The sequence below is a fragment of the Dasypus novemcinctus genome, chromosome X, assembly GCF_030445035.2.
Source record: "Dasypus novemcinctus isolate mDasNov1 chromosome X, mDasNov1.1.hap2, whole genome shotgun sequence".
Classification (NCBI taxonomy): domain Eukaryota; kingdom Metazoa; phylum Chordata; class Mammalia; order Cingulata; family Dasypodidae; genus Dasypus; species Dasypus novemcinctus.
This window is the reverse complement of record NC_080704.1, coordinates 49,174,533-49,196,590: the sequence shown is the minus strand read 5'-3', so window position 1 is coordinate 49,196,590 and position 22,058 is coordinate 49,174,533. Positions and strand designations below refer to the sequence as shown.

Below are 22,058 nucleotides of genomic sequence, written 5' to 3'. Positions count from 1 at the left end.
CTCATCACTGCCATCACTGAACCCCATAGCTTTTGATATGTTGTGTTCTCATTTTCTTTAATTTCAAGATATTTACTGATTTCTCCTGCAATTTCTTCTTTTACCTAACTGATTATTTAAGGGTGTCTTCTTTAATCTTTACGTATTTGTGAATTTTCCCTTTTTCTGATTCTTTTTTTCAATATAATAATTTTTATTTATAGAGAAGTTTTAGATTGCATCAAAAAAGTTACATCAAAATTATAGGGAGTCTCATATACCCCCATCCCACGCCAGTCCCTTCCACATTTTCCCCTATTAATAACATCTTACATCATTGTTGTACATTTGTTATACATGATGAACAAATATTGAAACATTGTTACTGTGGTCTATAGTTTACATTTAGTTTATACTTTTGTCTGTATATTTTTATAGGATTTGACAAAATATATAATGGCCTTTATCTATCACTGCAATACCATGCAGAACAATTTCAATGTCCTAAAATTACCCTATGTTCCATCTTTTCTCTCCTCTCCTTCCCTACAGAACCTTTGCTAACCACTATATATATCGATGCTACTAGTTCTTCCATTACAAAAATAAAAATTAATCTACTTTGGTCCATGGTTCTAGTCCCCTCGGTGTTTATTCATTCCACAGTCTTGAGGATTATGGGATGGTGATGCATCTGCTTCAGATTGAGAAGGGAGTTAGATCTTATGCACCAAACAGAAGGAAATGTTTTAATTGCAGTTGTATACTCTTTGTTTTTTGGGATGAGGGTTGCCCATTATCATTATTTTGTTAGTTGTTCTGGGTGAGTATGATGAGCTAACTGGAGAGTGAGTATGGGCTGCAACTCTGCTGAGAATCAGGGCTCAACTGGCATGTGAACAGACCACAGATTCATGTCTCTGGGACATATATTTAATGGGTATAGAACTAATCCTAAGTTCACATATAAGGGATAGAGGAATCATATGGAGGGAAATTATAAATGAGTCTAACTGTTAAATTGGGGAAATAGATTATCATTTATTGCAAGGTAAGGCCCACCAAAGGGTTGCTGATTTCATGGGGTTGTGTGCCTTGCCTAGTGTCCAGATGCCTCTAGAGTCCTCAAGAACACCCCTGTTTCAGTTTTGTTTAGTGTTGCAGTTAGTGAGATCTGCCTGAGAGGCACCTAAGTCTAACCTCTGAAACTGCCCTCCCAACACACTTTGAAATCTCGTAGCCATAGAAACTCTTTTGTATTTAATGTCCCCCCCTTTTGTCTAAGGTATTTTTCAAAGCATCATTGGTTGGTGTTTGGTTTTAATCCTTCAGTGCCAAGGAGGCTTCTTCCCAGGAGTCATGTTTCACACTGGGGAAAAGGTAGTGCATTTATTTACTGAGTGTGTCTTAAGAGAGGCCACATTTGAGTAACAAGGAGATTTTTAGGAGTTAACTCTTAGGCAATAGTTATTAGGCTAACTTTCAATTACACAAGAATAAGGTTCACAAGCATAAGCATAAATTTTGTAGGTTTGGCATATAGATCTGTTTTTCGTTTTATTAAACCTTGCCTATGTACTCCAGAGATTCTTGCCCCTCTATCTGAGAACATAGCAGGACTCCCCAGAATGGGAATTTTATATTTTGTTCTTTATTGTGTGGGTCTCCACCCAATGAGTGAGTGATACATTGAACACCTGTGTATTCCATAGATCCATACCCCAGGTGTACCCTTTCCAACACATCCCCTCATCACTGACATCTTGTATCAGTGACCTTTCCCTGCCATAGATACTAAAAACAAAATCCCACAATTGTATTCTCAACCACAATCTGCATCCTCCCCAGAATTTACCTATTCCTTTTTCTAGCCCTCCCCCCAGCTCCATGGATGTGCCAATTCATCTCTCCTACTCCACTTACATATTCCAGCACCACCAACCTCACTCATACCACTGCACCCCCATCTCCCCTGGTCACCTTCAAGCCACCACCCTCCACCTTATCATAGATTCTTCACAGATTGAACATCATCTTACCACTCTTTACTCTTTTAATAACTCCTGGTAACCTATCTTCCAAACTCTACCTGCTCAATATCCTTAATTCATAATAGTTAGATCATTTGGTATATATCCTTTAGTGATTGTTTCTGCCTGTTTTTGATTTCCAGCTTCAACCCATTATGATCAGAGAAAGTGCTTTATGTAATTTCAGTTTTTTAAAATGTAATGAGCCCTGCTTTATGACTCAACCTATAGTCTATCCTGGAGAAGGATCCCCAAGCACTTGAGAAGAATTTATATCCTGCTGTTTTGGAGTGTATGGCTTGATAAATGTCTGTTAAGTCTAATTAATTTATATTATTCCAGCTCTCTGTTTTCTTATTTATCCTCTGTCTAGATATTCTATCCAATGCCAAAAGTGGTGTATTGAAGTCTCCAAGTATTTTTGTAGGGACATCTATTTTTCACTTCAGTTTGGCAAGTGTGTGCCTCATGTAATTGGGGTACCCAGCTTAAGTTACTATTTGTGTTGAATATCCTTTTCCAACCTTTCACTTTCAGCCTTATTTTGTCCTTGTCTCTAAGGTGAGTCTCTTGTAGATAGCATATAGATGGCTTATATTTTTTATCCATTTTGTCAATGTCTTTTGATTTGGGAGTTTAATTCATTAATGTCCAATGTTATTACTCTGAAGGCATTACTTACTTTGTCCATTTTATCCTTTGGCTTTCCATTGTCATATCTTGCTATTACTTCTTTACCCTTTCAGCTACCATTACTAATAAGCTTCATTTCTACACTCTTCTCCAAGTCTCTCACCCTTGTTTTGTTTTGTTTTTTTTCCTTTCAGGTTGCAGCACTTCTTTTATTATCTCTTGTAAATCTGATCGTTTGCTTACAAACTCTCTCAATTTTTGTTTGTCTCTGAAGACTTTAAATTCACCCTCATTTCTGAAGGACAGTTTTGCTGGACAAAGAATCTTGGCAGGCAATTTCACTTTCAGTACCTTAAATATACCATGCCATTCCCTTCTCACATCCATGGTTTTGGATGAGAGATCAGCATTTAGTATTATTAAGCTTCCCTTGTATGTGATGCATTGGTTTCTTTTGCTCCTTTTAGAATCTTCTTTTTATATCTTGGATTTGACATTCTGAATAATAGTTGTCTCATGGTAGGTCTATTCAGATTTATTTGGTTTGGAGTGTGTTGTCCTTCTTCAATATCAATATTTATTGATATTTATTGATTATTCAATATCAATATTTAAAGATAATATCTTTAAAAAGGGTTGGAAAATTTTTGGAAATTATTTCCTCAAATATTCTTTCTTCCCCTTTTCCATTCTTTTCTCCATATGGGGCACCTATAACATGCATGTTTGTACATTTTACATTGTCATTCAATTCCCTGAGACACTATTCAATATTTCCCTTCTTTTCTATTTCTGTTCTTCTGTCTTTTCCAGTTCAGATGCTCTGTCTTCTAATTCATTAATTCTGTCCTCAGTCAATTCAAATCTGCTGTTATTTGCCTCTAATGTATTTTAATCTCATCCATTGTGTCTTTCATTCCCATTAGATGTTACTTTTTTTTGCAAGCTTTCAAATTGTTCTATAGATTTATGCAGTGTCTTCTCAATAGCCTTTGTCTCTTTAGCCATATTTTTCTTCAAATCCTGAAATTGATTTAGGAGATTTGTGTGAACATCATTGATCCTTAAATCCTGTGTCTCTTCAGGATTTTTTATTTGTTCCCTTGGCTGGGTTATATCTTCTTCTTTCTTAATATGGCTTGTAATTTTTGGCTGATGTCTAAGCTTCTGATTATATTGGTGAATTTACTCTGATGATCACTTTCTCTCTTTTGCCTAGTGGCTTTGTTCTTTGGCTCATCTTTGATTTTTGGTTCAACTTATTCTAAATATTTCAAATTGCTCAGCTTACATTATGACAACAAGGCCAGAGATCCATTAATGGTGCCCAGACCAGACCCATGGGTGCCTAGAACAGGAGAAGCACCAAAAATCTTTTTTCTTTTTGCAGTGTCCCAGCCTTCCAGAAGACAGCACTCTTCTGAGAGGATCTTCCAATGTAGGTGTCTCTTTCAACCTCCACTTGCTGGGCTGGCTAGAGTTGAGATTCAAAGCAGGCTTTGCTGGCCAAACTCACTGAAGAGAAAACACATGAGTTTTACCATGGTTATTTACCTTGGTATTGAGATGGGTGTCATTCCCAGTTGTGCAGGTGAGTAACTCACAGTTTCCATTTCAGCCTTCTTGTCTCTCTGCCCCTCTTCCTCCTAGATAATGCACATCATTCTCACGGTCTACAAATCCCCAAAGCAGCTCTTTTGGACAGCTTTTTTGTTTTTCTTCCATTGCTTTTGTATTAAGAGTTGAGCCCTGCCAACCTACACTGAGTCTATCTTCCCAGAAGTTCCCCCAGGGCACATGATCTTAATCACTGTCCTATGCCATCTCAAAAATTAAAAATAAATCATAATATATATATTTTAAAGATTTTATTTATTTTTAAAATTTATTTATCCACCCCCCTTGCCACTTGCTTGCTGTCTGCTCTTTGCATCCATTTGCTGTGCATTCTTCTGTGTCTGCTTATCTCCCTTTGTTGTGTCAGCTTGCTGCACCAGCTTTTTGTGGGTTCAGGCCGTCAGCTCTCTGCAGGCACAGGCCATTAGCTCTCTGTGGGTGTGGACCAGCTTGCCTTCACAAGGAGACCCTGGGACATGAACCCAGGGCCTCCCATATGGTAGATGGAGCCTGATCAATTGAACCACATCCACTTCCCTCATAATCTATTTTTTAAAATTTTTATTTTATTTATTCATGGACTAGTACTCAAAAATGTTTTACCATATAAAGGAAGAAGAAAATGTACGTGGTCAAGTATATTGAGTAATGCTGTCCCATATTTTCCTTTCTACAGTTTGTCACAGCCTTTTTGAACATTTCAAACTTATTTGTCTCAGGTAATATTCTTAATTTGAAGTAGAGGCGTTTACATAAAAAAAAATAACTAACATCCCACACAACTACATACTTCTTAAACAGATTTTGAGAAACATATCCAAAGGGGAAAACAGTTTTACCCAGATGTTAGGAGACCACTTAGGAGGAACACCAAACTCAGAACTGGGGAGTCAGGAAGGATTTCTTGAAAGAAATGTCACTTGAGTTGGGTCTTGAATGAACAGCAAGTTGTGAGCTGGGGAGGTATATATACCAGGCAGAATGGGAAGACAATGCAACATTGTCCCAGGCAGGGGAAGCAGCTTTTTACTTGTTGCACTTCATCCTTCATCCTTAATTGTATCTCAGTTTTTCAAGGCCCTATCTGCTGCTCCTGACAAATCATTTCTCATTCCTCAGAAAATATACTACTTATTGTACTTGCTTGGAAATTCAATAATGTATTCCAACTTCCCTTACATTTTCATTTGCTGATAACTTAAATATGTCTGTTTCTCCACAGTTTGCATATTAAACTAAACTGTATAAAGTTCTTAAAGGCATTTGAAAAAGTTTTGAGTTGTGCAGTGGACAGAATCTAAATTGGGCCCCCATCATCCTGCATTCTGGTTTTTTTGTCCTTGTATAATACCCTCGACTAGAGTGTGGGCAGGATCTGTGACTTATTGTAACAAATACAATATGGCAAACGTGATAGGCTGTCACTCCCATGCTTATGTTATATTATATAAGAAATCATCTTGCTAGCAGACTTACTCTAGGAACTTCTTTAATGACTTGAAGTAAGCAGCTATGTTGACTAAGACTAGTTTGCAACAAACTACAAATGGCCTGTAGGAGCTGAGAGTGGCTTCTAAGAGTTAAGGGTGGCCTCCACCTGAAAGCCAGCAAGAAGGCAGTACTCTCAGTCTTACAATTGGAAGGAAATAAATTCTGCCAGCAACCTGAATTAACTTATAAGCAAATTCTTCCCCAGTTGAGCCTCTATATGAAAACACAGCCTGGCTGACAATCAAGAAGTCTCGTGAAATCCTAAGCAGAGGACTCAATTAAGCTATGCTCAGGCTCTTGACCAATAAAAACTGTAGAAAAATAAATCCATGTTGCTTTCAGCTTCTAAGTTTGTAGTAATTTATTATGCAGCAATAAATAACCAATACAAACAGTTATTATCTAACTCTAGTCCAATAACAAAAATAAACTTTAATGGGGAGCAAATTACTCATCACAAAGAGATTATCTATAGGGATATTATGTAGGACTTTTTTAGTTGAGAGTGGCAGAAGTTCCATTTCAAACTAGTCTGGGCATAAATGGAATTTATTTCCTTATACATATAGAGATATCATTTGAACAACCAGGTCCAGATCTTGTACATGCTTAACTGATGCTCTCTGAAATTAATCTCTCTCAGTCTCTTAAATTTGATTGCATCTTGGTCTACTTCTCTTTCAGGTTGGTTCTCTGCCTTGTAGTGACAAGAGGGAGACTAGCAGCTCTTGGCTGCCCTGAGGAAAAAACTATATTCCAACAAATACTACAGGATTGGTTCTGTTGGAATTACCTGGGACACATTCCCATCCCTGAACCAATCACTACAGCCAGGGAGGTGGCGTATGTTGACTGAGTCAGGGCCTGTGTCAATTGCCCATGCCTGTAATTCACAAGAACTGTGTTAGAAAGGGGATGATTCCTAAAAGGAACATCAGACTCCTGTTACCAGATGCTGGGGAGGAAACGGATGTTGGAAGGACCCATGCAAAATATATCCACTATAATATAAATAAAAAAAGGAGCAGAAGCCAAGGCATCTGCTGAAGGAGGCTGTAAACTGGTTTTTTGGAAGAGCTTACTCAAATTCTCTTGGAATATCTCCCCAGAAGAAAACATAAACTGAGTTTTGAATTACTGCAGTTCAAGGTGCCCACGTGAATCCTTTCAGGCTTTATCCTTAAGAGGGAACTCCAGGAGGTCAAACTACCAGCAGCTGCATTTCTTTGTCCTAGGGCTTTCTCTGGCTACCAGTGATTCCTTACTAACCAGCAGGAATCCAAAGTAATGGGGAATTAATGCCCCCAACACAACCCTCAGTATCTCTAAACAAAAGACAGCAGCAATTGGTGTATAATCTAGCTACCTCAGTGTGGGGGTAGAGCCATGGAAGTAACTCTTCTACACTGAATCCTAGAATTTCCTACTGCACCCTTTGCCAACTTCCCTTCCTTTTCTCACTACCCCATTCTCTTACCAGTTTTTTCCTGTAAATCCCTTTCCAAGTAAACCACTTGCACTTGAATCCTTGTCTCATTTTCTGCTTCTAAGGGAAACCAATCTAAGATACAGATACTTGGTAGAAGAATAAAAAATGAGAGAGAGATTGGCCAAGAAACATGACTCAAAACCAAATGGAGTCTTTATTTTTGTAGAAAAGGAGAGCAAATATAATTCTCCAAGTACTGTGTACAATTCTTAGATGCATAACTTCAGATACAAAGAAAACGGGATCTGAGTACCATGTGGACTATTAATCTCTACTTTGGGGAGCATGATTGGTCACTAAACGGTCCACTGTCTTTGCTTTGATTTACTAATGTCTCACTAATGGTGCCCAGTGGGACATCTGGGACCCCTTCTTTATCTGTGGTGACTCTTGGTTTCTTACATATTGCCAGTTTTGGTTGAGAATTTCTATGTTCTTAGCTTGGTTCTCCTTCTGAATAAATTCCTGTACATATACCATTTGGGAGAAGGAATGTGATTCACAGTGGAAGAAAGAAGACTGTAGAATGACCGACCTACTCTCTGACTAACAAGTAGTGCTCTGTAGCATATTCACATTCTATGAAAACAGTTGAGGGGCTCAAAGCACATATTAAATATCAGTGATACATATTTTTTACTTATTTAAAAATTATCCAAAGTAAGAGTGGTAGGGGGATGTATGGGAGCTCTGTATGGTGATGTGCATATTTGTTTTCTAAGTCTACAACTTTTACAATAAACTTATTGTTTATGTATGTGCATGTGTATGATATACTTCAATAAAATGTTATTTAAAAAGCAGTGATGACAGAAAAACATGCATATTTAGATGTATTTACCAAATATTAACCAATTGAAGACCATCAGTATACACCCTCCTCTTTTGTCACTCAAAATAAAGCTTCTCCTACTTGAAATGTAGTAGATGGCCACTGAATATTTGTTGAAAGATGGAATTTTTAGGCCTGCATCAAAACTTCATATAATATGTCATTGGAAAAGCTTTATTCTTCCCCAGGTGTGTGTGTGTGTGTGTGTGTACATGTGTTTTTAATTCATTGATGCACCCACCTCTCCACAGTATTGCACAAACAAGTACATCACCTTGCACATGTCCACAATAGTCAGTGAAATGATATGGGACCTCAATCATATCTGCTCAGCCCTTGCCCTAGTGTGTAAATGGAAATGTTGGAGAGAATGATGATCTTTCTTAACTTTCAGGCTTATGATAATAAGACATATCCTTCTGGATTGACTACATTAAGAATTTTTAGTTTGATGACAAGAACTAAAAATTTGCATTTTTAAAAAAGTGACTTTCAGTAAATAGAAAGTTAGTAAATGGTAGTTGGAAAGGGATTATTTTTAAATCACCTTCAGCCAAAATCTGTCACATCAGGGGATTCTCTCCTTTAAACTTTCTGTTTGTGGTTTATGCAGTAGGTCACAAATCACAGTGCTCTTGCCCTGAATGGTCATTGTGCTATTGAATGAAGAGTTTCAGAAAATGTAAGAACTGCTAAATCACTGACTCATTATATGTTGAGCGGTCTGTATACTCAGATCACAATGTGTGGGGATAGGTGCTGTGCACACACAAAAACAAACTCCCAATGCACTGGAATTGGCATCCCCTTAACATTCTTTCTATAGGCCCACTGTGTCTATCAGCCAGGAGGACAACTCATCTGTGATGCCTTTGAGTTAGGCTTTTTAAAAGGGTATATGAGTCACAACACCTACTCTCTGGTTTGATGGACTTACCCAAGTCAGCTAACAAGGAGGTGAGGATGGTCAAGTACCACACCAAGGAACCTAGAGAGTCTACAACTGCAAGCAGGAAAATCCCATCCATCAGCCAGATGGGATCTAAGCCCCCGCTCGATTTAGAGATGGAGTTGGCATCACCATCCCTGGGTCCTCAGGATGGAGGGATAAAACATGGATTAGAATGGACTTGCTGGTATTATACTATAAAATTATTGTGACTCTAGCAATTGAAGAAATTATAGCATGCATGTGGAGATGGTGGCCATGGAGTTGCTGAAGGCAGGAAGAGGGGAAAAGAAGTATGATACGGGGAGTTGTCCTGAATGATACTGCAGGGACAGATGCAGGACATTATATATCCTGCCATAACACACTGAATGGCCTGGGAGAGAGTGTAAACTACAATGTAAACTACAATCCATGCTGTGTAGCCGTGATCCAAAATGTATTCATCAAATGCAATGAATGTACCATGCTAATGAAAGAAGTTGTTGATATGAGAGGAGTGGGGGTATGGGGAGTGGGGTATGTGGGAAACTCTTATATTTTTTAATGTAACATTTTGCGTGATCTATGTATCTTTAAAAAAAAGATAATAATAAAAAAAGGGTTATGGAGTATTTTTGAATGATGGAGCTATTCTGTTTTTCCTGACATACCCAAGGGTTTTCCTATAGCCTTGAAAACTAGTTTTTCAATCCCTGAAAGGCCTTACCACACAATACAGCTTTTTCTGAAGAAGGCAACCTTTTTCTGGAATGATTAACAGAATTTTAACATGATTGCCGAATTCCTGAAGTTAGTAGGACTTTAGAGAATACAGAATAACTTGAACTAAAGATGCTTAACAGCCTTATAAAAGTTTTCTGGTTCTTTCATGCTTCTGCTTTTGTGTTCTAAAATGCAGAAGGACCTTGAGGGAGAAAAGAGGATGTAAAATATTATCAAGAAGGGGAAAAAAATCTAGTGAATGCTACCTGGAGGGGAAAATGTGAAACTGGATCGTAATTTCCTTCTTGTTTTTCAGAAAAATGTTGCTGCCTGTGAAAAATGAGGTCTGTGAAGGACAGAAAATGTTCTAAAATCACTCCTTGTAATATCCTCCAAATTCCACAGATGGGGTATTTCTCCCACATGACTGATTGGAAAAGAATTTGTAGTTTATTGTAGACTCTAGAGTCCCATTTTCTCCACTCATACATCTCATTCTCTCAATTCCTTATCACAATCATTTACTATTCATTCAATCAATATTTTTGCAATAACTACTCTGTGCTAGGTACAGTGTCATATAGTGAAGATAAAAGTTGGTTGGAGATATAGTGAAAAAAATGGATCTTTCTTTTCTTGTTGGAGCTGAACTTCATGTAGTATACACAGACAATATAATTGCAAATGAGTCCGAGTGCTGTAAAGAAGAATGGAAAGATGCCATGAAAGTACAGGGAAGCTTATAAGCTTTGGGGTTCAGGAAAGGGCCCCCATGAGGTAGAAATATTTGAATTGAAATCCGAAGGGACATTTCAAGCTGCAGGAAATCCAGGGGACAAGACCGGAAGTGAAAGCTTCCGGGATGGAAAGCTCAGAATAGAAAGTTGGAGGAAGGGTGGAAGGCAATGTGTGTGTGTGTGTGTGTGTGTGTGTGTGTGTGTGTGTGTGTGTGTGTGTGTGAAGGCCCCAGATGAGGCCTGAACAGCTCATACAGCTGCTTTTAGGCCCCTTCCGGATTTTCTCTTTATCTTAAAGACAATAGGCAGCCCTTAAAGGGTTTGAAAAAGAGATGTGACAAGGTTGTGTTTTAAAAGGACTATTCTGGCTGGAGGGCGGGTAACGGGTTGGAAGACAGCAGAGGGGGCCTGGTTCAAAAGCTGTGGTTATAGTGGCAAAAAGAGATGGTGATGCCTAGAAACGGGATGGTAGCAAAAGAGAAAGACATGGATAATTTCTTGAAATATTTAAGCCAAAACCTGAGGAAAATGAGCAATAGGAAGGTACCAAAGATGATGCCCATGTTCCCAGCTGGTTTAAGTGGCTGCCTGATGGGGCCATTCATTCACTGAGACGGGGAAAACGAGACCAGGAGAGGGAGACGTGAGGGTGGTAGGTGGGGGGTGCGCAAAAGATAGTCACCTTAATGCTTCTAATATTACCAACCAAAGTAGGAAGAAATACATTGTACATCGCTTCCCTGTACACAGAGAAGGCGTAAAGCTTCGTAAAGTAATGTTTCCTCTTTTCATGTGCAATATCATGGATGTTTCCTGTTTAAAAAACAAACAACGTCAGCGTGGCTTCTGGGTTAGGGACCAGTAGCGTGGCGATGACGGCAGGCAGCAACGATTGTGGCGTCGTTCGTGGTGACGATTGTTGCGTCCTGCGTGGCGCTGGGATCCTAGTGCTAACCCTAGGGTGCCAGGGCGCTTGGGCGACAGTCGGTGCTGCCGCTTGTGTCCGGAGCGCGGCGGGCGGCTGCTCAGCGGCCCCGCCGTCGCGCTGTCGTTGGCTCCCGAGGCATGGCAGCCTCCACCGCCTCGCATAGGCCCATCAAGGGGATCCTGAAGAACAAAACTTCCACGGCTTCCTCTGGGGTGGCCCCTGCCCAACAGCCCGGAGGGGCTGTGGAGGGCGCGCTGCGAAAAAAATCCCAAAAGTGGGACGAATCGAACATCCTGGCGACGTACCGCCCGGCATATAAAGACTATGGTTTGATGAAGATAAATGAGCCGAATAGTCCTTACCTTGCTATGCTAGACGATGGTGAAGATCCAGTGAATGATTCAGAGGCAAGGGAAGCCATGACCCCGGACATGTTAGCGAAGAAACGAGCCGCCAGTGAAACCTCGGACCGCAAGCCTCAGGTGGAGGAACAAGCGACCCCTGAGGAGGAGGACCTTAACATCCTACTCGACAAAGAGGAAAAACAGCGGCAATTTGAAATGAAAAGGAAGCTTCACTACAATGAAGGACTGAACATTAAATGGGGTAGGCAATTAATTTCAAAGGACTTGCAAGGTGAGGATGAAAATGAAGAAAGTCCGTATGTTGCAGATGAAGAAAGCACTACGACAGAAGACTCCAAAGAAGACGCTGATGAAGGGCCTGCACATGATTAACTGCAAACCAAATCATACGGTTCATAGAAAACATTTGTTCAAGGCTTCAATTGTTTGTCAGATACAAACCCTGTTACAATAATACACTGCTTCTTGTTCTCTTCAGTTCATGCCTCAAGTATTGAATGCATATCCGTTAAATTGTACTGCAAGAACTAAATGGTAATCTTAGAAAGAATAACAGATTAGGCTGAAATGTCTGCTTGATATTCTTGTGCCTAGTACTTCACTACAAATACAGATCCTGACATCAGTCCAAAACCGCATTACTTTGATAAAAATATTTGTTAATTTCTATAAGACATTATATAGTTTTTACTCTTTAAAAGTTTAACAATATCTTTGGAAGGGTGACTATATTCTCTTCTGGATTGGCTAGCATTTAAAAAAAGATTTTGTTAAAAATTTAAAATGCAATTGGCACACACAGTAGGTTATATAGGTTGATAAATATTCAGACTAAAAAGTATTTTAATTCTTGTCTTCAACTTGCATGCCCTTGGCCTAGTAACTTTAAAAAGTCCTTTTGATTTTTTTTCAGTGTTTACAAGTAAAAGACTAAATCTTTTCTCATCAAAAATAGCCATGAATTATTAGGCTAAAATCGTGCTGTCTGTTCTTATCATAGATAGGCAGTCTTGATATCAAAATTTTTAAAAAATTCTAATGTAGTTATCTCACTCTTTCCATCACATGCTTTCCTTAACTTCTATCATTTGTTTCTCCACCGCTCTCCATGCATACCTGCGCAATCTTTTATCTTTGTGAAGTATCATAAAGATTGTTGACATTATGGATTCTTTCTTTTCTCAAATATGCTAATATTTTTGTAACAATGTCATTCCTATATTAACATTCATTGCTAATTCAGTGTTCTTATAGGTGGAGAAAACAGATTGAATAGCATAAGTGCTATAGACCAAAAACCAGAATCCAACTGCTAATTTTCTATATATGGCTTTCTGCTTTCTAGCATGCTAAATAAATTGTCATTATCCTAATTAGCTTTTCGAAAACAACTGAGGATTTTGGATGACAAATCCTGTGTAACCAGTGATATGATTATAGTCCCTGAATGTATGTAGACACAGGTAAGCCCAAACAGCTTTTTTGGGGGGAGAGGGACCTTTTTTAATTTAAAATTTTACTGAGATTATTGTAGAGTCACATGCACTTTTAGGCAATAATACAGAGGAATCTTGCGTACCCTTTATACAGTTTTCTCCAGTGGTAACACACTGCAAAATAATAGTACAATATAACAAACAGGATATTGACATTAATACAAATAAGGTACAGAATAATACATCACCACCAAGATCGCTCATGCTGCCCTTTTATAGTCACACTCATTTTCTTTCTATTTCCACCCACTCCTAACCGTTGGTGTCTACAAGTCTGTCCCTCATATCTGTAATTTTGTAATTTCAAGGATATTATAGAAATGAAATAATATAGTATGGAAACTTTTGGGATTGGCTTTTTAACTTAACATAATTTTCTGGAGGTTCATCTAAGTTGTTGCATATAATCAATAGAGTCTCCTTTTTATCACTGATTAGTATCCCATGGTATGGATGTACCAGGGTTTGTTTAACCATTCACTGACTGAAGGACATCTGGATTGATTCTAGCTTTTGGTATTATGAATGAAGCTATGAACATTCATGTTCAGGTTTTTGTGCAAACGTAAGTTTTCATTCTCTGGGATAAATGCCTAGAAGTGCAATTTCTGGGTTATATGGCAGTTGCAGTTTTTAAAGAAACTGCCAAACTTCAGTAGAGTAGCTATACTATTTTACAGTCCCAGCAGTAATGTTTGAGCATTCATTTTTCTCCACATCCTCACCAGCATTTGTTGTTACTATTTTTTAGTTTAGCCATTCTGATAAATGTGCAGTGATACCTCGCTGTAGGCTTAATTTTCATTTCAATAATGGTTAATGATGTTGAACATCTTTTCATGTTCTCATTTGTCATTCATATATCCTTGTCAGTAAAATATCTCCATATCTTTTTTCCTGTTTTCTAATTGGATTGTTTGGTTTATTTACTGTTGAGTTTTAAAAGTTCTTTATATATTCCAGATACTATTTCTTTTTCACACATGACTTTTGCAGATACATTCTCAATCTGTGAGTTGTCTTCATCCAATTATAACCTCTTTTGCAGAGCAAAAGTTTTTAGCTTGGTGTGGTACAAGTTATCAATTTTTCCTTTTATGGATTGTGCATTTGGTGTCAAGTCTAATTATTGACCTAGCCTTAGGGCCTGAAGATTTTCCAATGTTTTTCTCTAAATGCTATAGAATTTTAAATTTTACATTTAGGTCCATGTTACATTTGAGTTAAATTTGGTATAAGATGTGAGATTCAAGTCAAGGTTTGTTCTTTTTCATCTACTGATATAAAATTGTTTCAGCACAAAAACAAGGCAAGCATATTTGTGTGGGTTTATTTATTAATCTACAAATCTATTTTTCACCAATACTGCACAGTCTTTTGAATACTGTAACTATATAATAAATCTTAAAATCAGTTAGTGTTTCATCCCACTTCATTATTCTTTTTCAAAATGTTTTACCTTTTTTACTTGCTTTTCCTTTCCTTGTGCATTTTAGAATAATCTTACTGGGATTTTAGTAGGAATTACATTAAATCTGTATATCAATTTGAAGAGAATTGCCATCTTTACCATAAGTCTTCCAATCTACGAACCTGGTATGCTTCTATTTTTAGATCTTCAATTCCTTTCTTTAGCATTTGTAATTTTTGACTTATATGATTTCTCACTGTGAGGTTTTAAAAGTCATTCACATTCTATTTGTAATAATAGCTGCCATACCAGGCAGAAAAGTTTATTATTAAGACCTTTAACAACTGATTCTTTGCCATTATCTATAAACTATGTATTTAAAACTCTAAAGTCATAGGCAAACTCTCATTTCTGTTTTTGGAAAGGTGATAGTTCATCTTAGGGGAGAAATAAATACCCAGCAGCACACACATTAGGTTTTTAGGTACCTTAGTTAAATATAATCAAGAAAAAATATGTTTTCCAAATATACATTTCATGATTCTTGATTAAGTAACGTGGTATTGGACTGCATATATTATTCAGATTAGATTTTTCAGTGGAGAAAGTATCTGAGAATGTTCATTTCCAGTAAGGAGGGCTCTTTACTTTTACCTTATTATCAATACCATCTCTTTTGCTTAACTCCCTGTGCCATCATCTGTTTATTCATTTATCAGACTAAAATTCAGCAGGGCTGGTTATTTAAAATCTGGTATATAATTGTATACAAAGATTATAAAAATAAGAATAATTTCAATTTGAAGGTGAAAGCAAAATGCAGTTGTTCCCTAAACTTCAAAATTGTTTACATGTTTTTCTTTTAGGTTAGCACACTTAAACATGTAGTAAAGCACAATAACATAAACAGGGTAGTCAAAAACCACTAAATTGATTCCATCACCCAATAATGGTTTGCAACCTGGAATTTGCCCAACACTGAGCTCAAAGGACCTAAATATTTTCATTTTAGAGATTTTATGGTTATTCCAGTGCAAATACCACCTGTGGGAGTAATACGTAGGCTCTTTTCAATCATTCACACCTTAGCATAAACGAAGGACAGGGTATATATAAAGTATTGATTGGGAGAGGAGTTGAGCCAGAGAAGAGGAACATTATATAAATAAAAGGAGAAAAATTAGTATCCAGCTGTGGAGAGTTGAGAAGTGGGGGAGGGGGTGGGGGTGGGGGAAAGAATGAGAAAGTTATTGGCACTGGAGGAATTAACTATCTTTAAAAGTTAGCTTACGGCTGGCTCAGAACAAGTGAGTTATTAATTCTTTGAGTTGTCATAAAGAGGACACAAAATCATAGTGAAGAAATGATGAAGAAAGAAATAGTTCTCCTTTACATCAAAATGAATTTAACAGTACTAATGAGGATGATAATGATAATAATTACCATTTATTCAGTGTATACTATGTTCCAGACACTATATTAAGGTTTCAAAATTATTTTCTCATTCAATTATGCCAACAATTCTATGAAATAGTATTGTTTTCTCCAGTTTAATTGTAGAAATTTAAAATAAAAACAACACAATGTTCCCAAATCCATAGTTGTTATGTGGTAGAATCAGGATTTAAACCCAGGTATTGTATTTTCTTCAACATACACTTCCAGCTCTACTGAAGTCCTTGATGGGTATTAAAGATGCTCCAAAGAGCATGTCCACACTGGCAGTGCAGCAGGGGCTGCACTTCTTCACGGCTTTCTGGTGTGAGTGCATTTGTGGTATGTTCTAAGAAGAATGTTTGCCAACCTGTGAGGTCCCCCCAACACACACACACACACACACACACACACATTGCCAAGAACCCCAAGGTCAGGTCCTCATGTCTCACCCTCCTATTCCCTGATCTAAATCAGTTTTCAGCAAGAAACCTGGGACATTCACCCATACAGATGTCACTGAATGAGAATAACATATTTGTTAATTGCTCTTCTGACAATGACACATTTACCAAGTACCTACTGCAGGCCAGGTGCAGTACCTTGTGCTAGGGAGGGAAAGAAGAAAGAGTGAAACACAGCCTCTGATACCAAGGAAGCCTGGCTGTTATGGGGGTGACATTTTATGGTTCTGATTTAGTTTATGAAGGCCTCTTGGGGGAGAATGCCTGAACTGACTAAAGGAAGGCAAGAATTCTTGTTTGGGTTATGTAATTATTTGAAAGCAAAGAAATAGTTTTCAGATGCCTGTGGAGCCAGCCTTCAGATGGGCTCTTTTCCCCCCTGAATACCTTCTGTCTGAAGGTGAAGGTGGGAGCCCAGCCCCCATGACCCGTTCTCGTTCAGGGCATGAGGAGGCCCAGTTCACTCTTGGCTAGGATTAGGGGAGGAGAAGATTGCAGAAGAGGTAAGGGGAAAATCATGGAAAGATTCAACAGAAGGGCAGATAAACAGAAATGGGAACTTTGGAGGGAAAACAAATGATTCTGCACTGGGAAAATCCTCAAGTATCTTTCCCCATGAGCTGAGGCTCAGTATTTTGTTTGCTTTATTTTATGTGAATGAGGAATTACAGGCACTTCATCTCAGAAGAAAAACAGTTATGTAAAATATGAGATATAAACCATGCTTTGGTTGGATCATGCTTTATGCCCCTCTACCATCCTCCCCTGGAACACTGGGGACCCTTTATTGAAATCCTTGGCTAGGGAAGATGATGATCTGCAATGTGGGGAATGAGAACCATACCTCCTATATCTCCAGTCCTTGACTTGCCAGACTGCATACAAAGGAAGCCCAGTGGCATGGAGAGAGGCAAGTCAGGGTGAAGCATAAAAGAAGAAAAGAGAAACGGAGATGAAAGGCAAAGGGAGTTGTATAGGTTAGTAAGGGAAAGAACACACCCCAATCAAAACTACAAACCTTTAGCACTTATACAATGCATTCAAATTTTCTGTCACATTCTTAAGCTATTAGGCTGATTCCTGTGTGTTTTAGGAATTTATGGGTCTTATGCTACCTTGTTGATAAATCAGGTCTTTGGGAGAGCACTTTTACTATAGGCCAGAGAATGGGGGTAGGTAGGAAGAGTGGTGAAAAGCAAATGCACACAAAATGAGGTGACTGATAAAGACAGAGCAGTGGGAGTAAGAAAGTAATGAGATGATGCCCTATCCTAAAGCTGGACCATTCTGGAGCCATTTCTGTGCCCCCTCACCCTTGTGGTTTGGGTTCTTTCCCTACATCAGTCTTGAGTGGCAGGTGGACAGAGTCTCTCCCTTCATATTAACTGCTGCTTGCACTATTTATCCTTTTTTACCCAACACAGTGCCACACGTAGATTATTTGAGAGAGAAATGGTCAAGGAGAGAGGTGAGCGACTGAGAACCCAGAACTTTAATTTATGGAGGAAAAAAAAATTTTTTTCGTTACAAGAAACTTGATAAAATTAGCGCTACCACTTTAAAATTGGAAAATGCATTCCATCAGTTCTGGGATGCAACAATTAATACAAATTCATAGGGAGGCAGGGATATAAATGTGGTTCAAGCAATTGGTTTCCTGCCTACCACATGGAAGGTCCCAGGTTTGGTTCCTGGTGCTTTCTAGAGAGGAAGAGCAGGACAGCAGGCAGGTGTGGCAAGCTGACGCACAAGATGACACAACGAGTGATGCAAGGAGGAAAAATGAGAGACACAACAAAGCAAGGAGGGGAGGTGGCTCAGGCAAACGGGAGCCTCCCTCCCACATGGGAGGTCCTAGGTTCGGTTCCCAGTGCCTCCTAAAAAGACCAGCACACAACAAACAGACATAGCAAAGGTAAACAAGGGGGTGGGGAGAAATAAATAAATCTTTTAAGAATTTCATAAGGAAGCAAAAGAGGCTGAGCTCTCAGTCACTGCCCACCCTGGTTGAGTTTTAGAAGCTGAAGCTGCATGTGCACAGGTCTTTGGAGGATTTTAGGAGGAACACAGCAAAAAGGACAAAAAGGATAGGGAAAACTGAAAATTGTGGATGTGTATTTGTGTTTGTTTATCTGTTTGTGGGTATAGGGGAAATCTGACTTAGGCATTCTAACCACTCATATAAACCTAGTTCTCTAATACAAGGTTATATATTATGAACACCCATAAAAATATTTTTTATCACTTTGTAGGCAGAACATTTTTGCATGATTGAACCTGTCTATGCACGCTGGGTACTAAATATCTTATTCTTTCAAGGATCCTTTATTTCTTCCTTCTGTTTTTTTTTTCTTTCTTTCTTTTTCAAGGCAGACTCTGAAAGGTACATATGAACCCTGTTTCCATAGCAATTGCCATCATCAGTGTTAACCCAGAGCTTCTAAGTTATAATATACAGGCCACCCTATTAATGAGTTTCAAACTGCATTTTCATGAGACAACAGCTCAACTACTGATAGGTAAGGTCAGACCCCATCTCCAACTTTAAATTAAATCAGAATAGATCAAAATGCAGTGGAAGGAGTGTTCTTTCTGAAAGTGTGCTGTCAAAAAATATGTTCATTTGGAGGGAAAACTATTTCTTCTGTGGTTTGTAATGCCTGGATGGAAAAATTCTAAAACAGACTCAGCTTCTTTTGGATTTTTAATGTCATATTGTCCTTTTTCAATGCTATTTGTGGGTGAATTTTTCCTGGGATAGCTCAGAATATAAGAAAGAACACAGCTCTTTTCTCCAAGAAGAGGAGATGTGATGGTTAATTCTTGCCAGATCTGGAGTAGCAATTATAATTTATTAACTTATTGGTGCATGCACTTAGTTCCACATCTCAGTACCTGTCTTGAAACATCTCCCTGGTGAGTGGAAAGCTTACATATGTCAGCCTGCAGTTTCTATAGAGTGCAAGAGTGGTTACAGTGTTCTTAAAGGGTGTTTCCCAAGGTCTTGAAAGGTCTTACAAATTATTTATGAAAATAATTTTTAGGGTAACATTTGGGGAAGAAATGGAATTGACCCAATTGAAGAGGGTAAGAGAGGACTCTAGGAGGATGGCAAACCAGATGCAGGTAAGAGGTAATGTGGGTTTTCCAGGGAGCTTTATGCAGTCCTAAAGGAGGAGAATGTAAGGGATTAGAAAGGCTATGAAGAGATTCTTGTGTCATACAAAATCAAAGAGAACCACTAACATTTTAAAGCAGGAGAGTGAATTGATCAGACTCAGGTTTTAGAAAGACCATTGTGGTTGTAGAGTAGGGCCTGTGTTCAAATGCTGAATCTCTTATTTTTAACTCCTATCGAAGTCATACTCTGCTATACACCAGTGCCACGTAAAACTCAGTCTCCAGACCAGCAGCATCAGCATCATCTGAAAATTGGTTAAACATGCAAATTCTTGGGCTCTACCCCAGACTGAGTCAGCATCTCTGGTGCTGAAGCCCAGCCATATCTGCCTTAACATGTTTTCCAAGTGATTTTCATGGACGTTCAAAATTTAGAAACACTGGTCTATAACCCCCTTTAAAATATGTATATTTATTAGAGAATTTGTGAGCTTACAAAACAGCCATGCATAACTTGGAGAATTCCCTATATCACCCCTCTCACCAAGACCTTGCATTTTTGGGAAAATTTGTTATAGATTATAAAAGAACATCATCAAAATATTATTATTAACTATGGTCCTTAGCTTACATTTGGTGTATTTTTCCAAATACCCCCATTATTAACACCATGTATCAGTACTGTACATTTGTTATAGTTCATGGAAGAACACTCTCATCTTTATACTGTTAACCATAGTCCATCTTCCACCACATTGTTCACTGTATTATACAGGCCCATGCCTTGTACACTCCATCTAATGTGTACTCTCAGTGGCTCTCAGGTTGATCAAAGAGTTGTGCAGCCATTGCCTCAGTAAATTTATGAATGTTTTCTTTAGTCCAATTTTTAAAAAATCCCACACTCACCTATTATTGACCCTTAATGTTGATATATTTCCTCTGATATTGGTACAAGAATATTACAATATTGCTGTTAACTATAGTTCATAAGTTATGTTAATTGTATTTTCCTCATGTATCACCACATTCTTACCACCATGTAATAGTGAAGTACATTTGTTCTAGTTCATAGAAGAACATTCTTATATTAGTACTTTTGCCCATAGTCCTCATCCACCACTGGATTCACTATGTTATACAATCCCTATACACCACATCTTTTTAATTAACTCACTCAGCTTAGCTTCCTAAGGAACAGATTTTAGTGTAATTGTGGGTGTACACATGCATGAGTAATGTGTATATAATTTTGCAAAAATATGTCACATCGAATGTTAGTACGTTGCTGCACACTGATTTGTTGAAAAAATTTCACAGGTACGCTGCAAGATTCAGATCACAACTATACTCAATCAGGCCCTACCCTTCCCCATACAGCTCTTTCTCTAGTTCCTCCTCCTTGCTATCCTATACATTGTTTTCCAGCCACACTGTTGTAGTCGGCATTCTACGGCCACATATAGAGTCCTAGGATTTTCTATGTCTTCATCTTTGCTTCGGCTATTTATTTTGCCTAGAACATACATCTCCACATTTTACTGCTCTTCTTACTCATTCTTCAATGTTCACTGCAAATCACCATTCAGTTTCCTAAATCAAAAAAGGAGGTGCCTACCTGGGGGTAGGCCAAAGTATGTAGTAATTAACATAAAAGGCTTTGGAATAAAAAAGGTCTGAGTTTGAATCTAGACTTTCCCATATAGTAGATGATTTACCTAAGGCAAAGCACTCTTTGAGCCAGTTTCCTTACAATCAAGTAAAAATAAAAACAAAAATAACATCCATTTATGGCTTTTGGGATAATTAAATGGAAAGATGCTAGTAAAATATATGGCAACTAGTAAGCATTCCATGAATGATATGTAGTATTTTTCTCATCTGCACACATTTTCTCTACATCTGTTATTTTAATAACTTCTATAATAGTGCTAAACATTTCTGAAAGTCTCTTTCTTCTCCCACTGGGCCTCTTGGAGACAATAGCTGTGCTCTCAGCACAGTTTCTTATACCCACCAGATATTGTAGAATGGAACTGAGAATTTTGCACCGGACTATTTTTTCCCCCTGTTGAATTGAATTCTATAATTCCCTTATGATTTACCTACCCAAATACAGCTTGTTATCTGAGGTTCCTCAAGCTTCAGCACCAAGAACTGTGAGGCACATAGGTGCAGATAAAGTGAAAATGTGACAGTCCCAAGGTGAAAGTCTTGAGTGGCAACTGCCTCACTTAACCTTACCTTTGAGGATATCCTTGGTGTTTACATCACAACTAAGTCTGCAAAGTAGGAGATGAAATGGGAAGATAGCAAGCATGATTTGAATGTAAAGCCAGTTCATATTTTAATTTTAAAATGCAATGAAATGTCTAGAA

General features: G+C 38.2%; 1 protein-coding gene across 1 annotated transcript; it reads left to right on the top strand.

The window, feature by feature from the left end:
* The first annotated feature begins 11,450 nt into the window (after positions 1-11,450).
* PPP1R2C (PPP1R2 family member C) lies at positions 11,451-12,232 on the top strand. The gene has a single exon (XM_012523408.2). It carries the CDS (start codon positions 11,528-11,530, stop codon positions 12,125-12,127), a length of 600 nt encoding a protein of 199 aa, XP_012378862.1. The 5' UTR covers positions 11,451-11,527; the 3' UTR covers positions 12,128-12,232.
* The last annotated feature ends 9,826 nt before the right edge of the window (positions 12,233-22,058 follow it).

What these genes read in the sequence shown, in the direction of transcription:
- PPP1R2C (XM_012523408.2), top strand. Translation starts at nt 11,528, where the DNA reads ATGGCAGCCTCCACCGCCTCGCATAGGCCCATCAAGGGGATCCTGAAG.